The sequence below is a fragment of the Anguilla anguilla genome, chromosome 7 (assembly GCF_013347855.1).
Source record: "Anguilla anguilla isolate fAngAng1 chromosome 7, fAngAng1.pri, whole genome shotgun sequence".
Lineage (NCBI taxonomy): Eukaryota > Metazoa > Chordata > Actinopteri > Anguilliformes > Anguillidae > Anguilla > Anguilla anguilla.
The window spans coordinates 56,212,437-56,219,464 of NC_049207.1; the positions used below are offsets into that span (position 1 = coordinate 56,212,437).

The 7,028-nt window shown below is 44.7% G+C and overlaps 1 protein-coding gene across 1 annotated transcript in view; it reads right to left on the bottom strand.

Moving 5' to 3' along the window:
• Positions 1-2,107, bottom strand: part of ucp1 (uncoupling protein 1) — a 6,298-nt gene extending 4,191 nt beyond the window's left edge. Inside the window, exons 1-3 of the mRNA XM_035425452.1 lie at positions 1,964-2,107; positions 1,068-1,201; positions 147-354 (exon numbers count right to left, since the gene is read on the bottom strand). Coding sequence (XP_035281343.1) covers positions 147-354; positions 1,068-1,193 — 334 coding nt within the window. The 5' untranslated portion in view covers positions 1,194-1,201; positions 1,964-2,107. The remainder of the gene's footprint in view (positions 1-146; positions 355-1,067; positions 1,202-1,963) is intronic.
• Between the last annotated feature and the right edge of the window lie 4,921 nt (positions 2,108-7,028).

The following is a 7,028-nucleotide window of genomic DNA, read 5'->3' on the forward strand; positions in this document are numbered from 1 at the left end:
AAGGCCCCAAGCCAGCCACCGACATCCCTGCGGAGGTGTCAGACCGATCGAAATCCAGAGCGACGTTGTTTTTGGTCCACCTTTGATCCACCTCGCCAAGGTGAGAGGTACCTGCACACAGGTCAGGGGACGGTAGCGGGACTCACTGTCTGTCTTGCCCCCGGTGTAGAAGTTCTTGACGTTGTCGTAGAGGCCGATCCGGATGGACGCGAAGGCCATCTGCCGCTGCAGCCCGGCCACCAGCCCGTTGTACAGCGACCGCGGGCCCTCGGTCCGGACCATGGTGCTGATGGTCCCGAACACGCCCCGGTACCGGATGTTCTTAGCCGCCTCCGTGACCTTCTCCCCCTGGATCTGAGGCGTGGAAACAGCGAGGTCAGATGGGCATCACATGGCACCTGGTTTCAGTCTGTACCTGGTGTCAGTCTGTACCTGGCTCAGTCTGTACCTGGTGTCAGTCTGTACCTGGTGTCAGTCTGCACCTGGATCAGTCTGTACCTGGTGTCGGTCTGTACCTGGCTCAGTCTGTACCTGGTGTCAGTCTGTTCCTGGCTCAGTCTGTACCTGGTGTCAGTCTGTACCTGGCTCAGTCTGTACCTGGTGTCAGTCTGTACCTGGCCATCACAGACTGAGGCTTGAATGCAGCTGAGACTGAGCTCTCACACGCTTGTTTCTGGGTGGATATTTCATGCCAATAAAGCACGCTATTTATCTATCACTAGGTTTAAAGATCAGACAGTATAAGCCAGGGCTGCCAAACCCTGTTCCTAGAGATCTACTCTCCTGCAGGTTTTGACTTCAAACCTAGTTTGGCACACCTGATTCTACTAATTAGCAGCTCAATGAGGTCTCTAGCTGTTGATTTGAGGTGCGCTTTGTTAGGGTTGGAGTGAAATCCTACAGGACAGAAGATCTCCAGGAGCAGGGTTGGGCAGCCCTGCTGTAAGTCCCCAACCATCACAGAGTGTATTCCTCAGTCATCACATCAGAAGCGAGAGTGGTTTTATTTATGTGTTATTGGTTTTTTAAGGGCGATTGTTGGCCGTGCAGGTGGATATCTGCCGTACCTGTAACCGGACTTTGGCTGTGTCCAGGGGGAAGGTGACCAGGTCGGCGATGCAAGCGGCCGTCCCTGCGCTCAGGACCTTTACCCCGAGGGAGGGGGGCACGTCGGACGGCTTCAGCCCCACCATCTTCACGGCTGAGGGAGGTGAGGAGACGGGCATTGCGTCAGGCTACTATCACACAGCACCTCTGACCAGCGTCATACGGGCATTGCGTCAGGCTACTGTCACACAGCACCTCTGACCAGCGTCATACGGGCATTGCGTCAGGCTACTATCACACAGCACCTCTGACCAGCCATGGGACTGCTGTTTGTGCTCTTGCCTTGCACATGAGTATTGGGCAAACAGCTAGAAGCTAAAGGGTTGTTTGCAGCAAGTAAAACAACGATTGTTTATGTCAAACAAGGTCACTTTTACGATAGTGTGTTTTCATGAAAATGTCCATAATCTGCTCAGCACCATTTGGATATGCGTCACAAAGTAAGTTTATAAACTTGCTACTCAATCACTATTAAGTAAGTTTATCTATCTATAAACTTACTCCTTAATCACAAGTGAGTGTGATCTCTGAGTACAATGTGAAACTCATACAGCAGTTAGTGCTGTTTGAAGGCGTCACTGTTTGTGGTGGAATGTATGTGCTGGAGCTCCATGGATGTGACATCATGTCAGGCATCAAACGATGGAGAGAATCTGTACTTCCCACTGCCGTTCACAAATTTAAAAGCTCTTTCCTCAGCCTTGATTCAGGCTGTTGCACCAAAAATGCATTTTCATGTTTGTCGCAAAATTTATATCAATGCATTTGTAGAAAGCAAGGATGTAATGCTGGCATCTCAAAAAAATGCAGATACATTTTGACATACAGGTAAAACAGAAACAAGCAGAGAACTTACTTGGTGAGCAGCGATAAAACTCCCTTTACAGTTCTTTGGGTGGGAAGAAGGGGAGCGCTGAGTTGATAGTCCTTTGCTGGCCAGCACTTTAACTTTAGGAAGGGCCAGTTTAATCCTCTCTTCCTTTATATATAATATTCCTCTCTTGCCATCCCAGAAGAGGCGGGATCACAGACTGAGGCAAAGTCCATACTGTGTCACTGTGTGTGGAGTTAAGCCATTTAACTCTTAAATGAATTCTGTGAACCGGCCAAGAACGCCTGTAGAAAGAAAATTTAGGACATGAAATATGTGCCATTTTATTTGCCAACCTTCCAAACTCACAGAAGCTCAACAATGTGGAATTGCACATTTCTTGTTAGAAATGTCGGGACGATAAATTCGCTTCAGTAAACGAGTCTCAGTGAAGTGAATGATACTGAATGTGGATTAGAGTGTAGTACAATTATATAATTATTCCGCATATATTAATTCAAGTGTAGCGATAGATTTTAAGTGTCATATTTTCAACAGCCATTTTCATGGATATGCTAAGCAGTACAGTTTAGAACCACAAAAATGTGTGCAGAGTTTTGCACTTTGAGAGAGTAACAGATTTTATATTTTATATAGATTTTTATATAAATCATAAAACAATATAAAAGGTTTTCTGGTGCCTGAGGGTCATTTTTACTGCGTAGGAATTAAAGCATGCAGTGTGTGCAGTGCTTTTAATTCAACAATGTGAACCCAAAGATTATGTATTTTTCACTGTTATACATCATCAAGTCTCACATTAGGGCACGCAGCAGTTTGGGAGTGCTAATGTAGCAATAAAAAGCTTCCTATTACATTTAAACTCAGTCGGTAATGTCCCTACCCACTGCCAAACACGGAGCACATCTACGAGCTCACCCACGTGGGCAATCTCGGTTCTGAGCAGAAGCTGTTCTCGCAGGATTCTTGCTGATTCCATCGTACCGCAATGAGGTGAAAGGGGCTTGTCGCACAGAAGCCAATAGAATCGAAGGCGTGTTCTTTACCCGTTTAAGCACAGAATGCACTCCAAGGGCGGCTGCAAAGGCCTAGGGCCATTTATTACACTGCAGGCCTGGTGGCCATTTTATTTAAATTTATTTAATGTTATTTATTTGACAGGGACAGCCCATAATAACTACATGGCACAAGATTCAGCTAAAACCTCATTTCCATCCATTGTTCTGGGGCAGTAGGTTACAGCATTAAGAGCAAGCAAAAATCATTAACAAAAACATTATGCAAATTATAATTGCCAAAGGTTCAGTGCTTGTACCACTGCAGAATAATCAATTCATTAATTCATTTCAGTACCATAAGCTCAAAAGTTACAGCATTAGACACAAGCGAAAAATCCTACACATTAACACGATAAAAATTGTAAACACCAAGTCAATTCATAAGTTAATTTCAGATAATGTAATAAGATCCAACAGTAATGTAATACCTCACTGAAATGCCTTTGTGCGATACTTTTCTTGGGTTTTGGGGTATGTTTTGTTTCACTTTGAGGTGCTGAGGTACACCTTGTGCCAGTTTGACATGATTCATGGCATGCTGTGTCCTGTGCCCTGTGGCCCTGTGTAGAACATTGTGCTGTGTTCTGTGGCATTGTGTAGAACATTGTGGTGTGTTCTGTGGCATTGTGTAGAACACTGGTGTGTTCTGTGGCATTGTGTAGAACACTGCGGCGTGTTCTGTGGCATTGTGTAGAACACTGTGGTGTTGGACAGTTTGGTGTGTATTTTATGAAACACTGGTGCTGTGGTGCATTCTGGGGTACGTCTGGGTACTTAGCAATGCTTTTTAATATGCTTTGTGGTACAGTGTGATACTTTATGATACTCTGTGGTACTTTATGATAATTTGCGCTACATTATTGTTTTTGGCATTTACAAAGCACCATACATAATTTAAAATGGACCAAGAAAATAATTTCCAAATTAACTAATTTTCCCCACATTTTATAATACTACAATTACAACTTAAGGGTGGGGGGTTTACTTAACTGAAGGAGCTGAATAATATTTATAGCCCAAGCAGGAATAAGCAGTTCACAAAATGGATGGATTGAAGGAAATTCTGCTGACTGGATTACTGTGATTTCTGCCAATAAACATAGTAATAAATGCATGTGCTGCAGAAGCACGTGAATTCTTAATTTTTAAGGAGACTTGGACAAGAGCGTGTTTCATTGTATCAATCTTAAGATGTTGAATTTTTGTTTGCTCAATGTTTAGAACCTATGATTTGCAAAATTCTGAAGCTAATAAAGGAATAAAGGAAAAAATGAAAAGGGGAAAGAGAGTAAATTAGGATCCATTCGATTTTGGGGGTTCAGGGGATACCACATTTCAGACTGCACCCGTAAATAAGCATCTGCTGTAGCTGCTGCTCGCACCACCTCCTTTTAAATAAGTTCCTGGTGTTTTACTTAAGGCCGAAGTTCAAAGGCGCACTGATAACAGCGTTGCCATGCGATAGACCTCTGCTTATGCAACCGTCTTACGACGTCTGGCAGTCAGAACCAGGTGCAGCCGAACTGCTATCTCAAGACTCACTGGACAGAAACTGTAAACGCTCGTGTAAATTCTCAAGGAGCGGGACTGGTCAGTCTGCGATACTGTGTACATGACAGTGCGGGAGCTAACGGCCCCGTCACAGCTGCAAGGAAAACGAGGACAGGAACGTTTCAGCTCGTTTTTGCCAAATTAAACATGTTCTGGCGAAATACATACTGTGCTTTTCAATCGCTTTCCTCATAATCCTCACTGAAATCTGCAACGTTTTCACCTTTGCTCTGAAAGCCGATGTTTAAGTACACACGTTCGATTAACTTTGTCCTGTTGTTTCGCTCTTTGCGTCATGCTCGATGAACTGAGACGCGGATTCGTCAGAGCTTCACTAATGACGGCAGAAGATCGGCTCGTACATTGGTCATCCCGCGGAGACGGGCTTATCAGTCTGCGCGGGCCCTTAACAAAAGAACATGGATAAGGTTTCCGTTGAGACAGGGAAAAACGAGTCTGTACTGGACAGTATTGGTTACGTTTTAGCCATGGTTAAAAAATAAAAACTGTTACAGCAGAGCATATGTGTTGTTAGTCTAGTCAATTTACTAAGAGACATAAATTTGATAAGGATATACCAGCACTTTTCCCTTCTGTGCAATAGGCATACTATCACATGAATATACTCCTCCTATCTACCACCCTGGTAAGACTGCATTCAGATCCAGCCATTCTGAGCAGGTTTAGGGGAAAGCACATGTGCTAACTTTTTATCATGCTGCCTGATTAAATTCAGTGAATCCTTTTGACCTGAGCATGCCTTCCACACACAGTGCAGATGAATGAACAGTATCTGCTCCACAGGTGCTATAAACTGTGGGTTGTGTAACAGAGTGCAGTGAACATCATGAATAGTCAAAAATACATCAAGATAAGAGATATCAGCCGCACCACCAACTAGAGCCTTTCATATATTCTTTGGCATGTCGGGGCAACTGTTGCCTATACGGTCTCATAACACATTACTCAACAACCTGATGATTGCATTTTCTGCTCCTGGGTGTGTTAGATTATTAATTACTTACTTGTATGATCATGGTTGAAGGCGTGAATTGTTTTGAATGAGACAGGTGCCAACCCCTGACAAGGACAGCTGATAAGTGCTTGATGTGTTCACCCTGATTGGGGCCCTGATTGGGGCTCTGCAAAGCAGAATTAGATCATGGTTATCTGTGAAGGCAGAGCTGTCTTAGCGCAGCGAATGGAACAGGAATCATGTTTCCTGAACTGATGGCGTTGCTGCGAGACAGTGCCCTGACAGAAATGCCCCAAAGTCACGCACAGAACAGCAGAATGTGCGGGATGTGCAGTGAAGGTACGCGCGCCGTGTCTCACTGCCGCTTGTTTACCTTCCAGCAGCGCTCATCGGGAGTGCTGATTGGAGCTCAGGGAATATCCTGTTCCTTTTAGAGGTGAAAGGTCGCGTGGGCGAAGCGCTCTGCTCACAAAAACAAAGCAGCCACGGGCCTACGGCAGCTCCCATTGGCTGGCTTCTTTCCGATATTCTTCCTCCCCAAGGGAGAGGTGGACCAAAAAAAAAAAGCACCGCCATGTCAGAGTTTATCCGATTGCATAACGCCGGCCATCTGTGACGCACCGACTAACTACTGGCAGCACAGGGGGTCTGCAGGTCGAAAAACACTTCACTGGCACAGCACAGGCTGTGGAATATGACCCCTTACGCACAGCACAGGCTATGGGATTTATATTCAAACTAAGCTGTGAATGTACGTCTCCTTATCACGGTTGGGGTTGGGTTGGTGACTGGACACACAGCCGTTGAGGGGAACCTGTGCAGGGTCGGGCCTGGATTGCTCGTGGGGCAGACACTCTCTCAAACCCTGCGTTTGTTCCTAAGCTTCTGTCCCCAGCCAGCAGCCTGCTGCTAAGACCAGTCGGGAAACTGGAACACCAGTTCCAGAGCAGCCAAGAAGAAAGAGAACACGCGTGTACAAATCCGGACCTTTTGGTGTTGCAAGAGTCAGTGGGAGAGTTTAACCTATTGATCAACTCACATTTATTAAAAATAAAAAAATAAATAAACGGTGATGCTTGATTCCAGTCAGTCGTACGGTGAAAAATAATGCCTGAAAGTGGAGTGGAAAGTGGTCTGCAAAGCCAGACCTAGTCCATTTGGAGCTGTTCATAATGGGGTCAGTTGCTAGGGAACAAGCACTGACTGTCACTGCCACCTGAGCAGGCTGAGAGGGTGGAGATCGTCGCCCCCATTTGCTCTAAAATACCTAGAATCTTGTTATTGTACCCCACTATTTGATAACTAATGAGTTTATCATCTTGTGGGTGGCCATGCTCAAAAGATATGATAGAATATATTACAAAGATATTGTGTGGTTGGAGAATGAAAAGCTACGTAAAATAATAAAGGAACTGGATTGATTGTTATTTTATCATTGAGCTTGATATATTAACCTTTGACTGAAAGATAATCGTTTTTTTTTTTTTTTTCAAAATTTTAATTA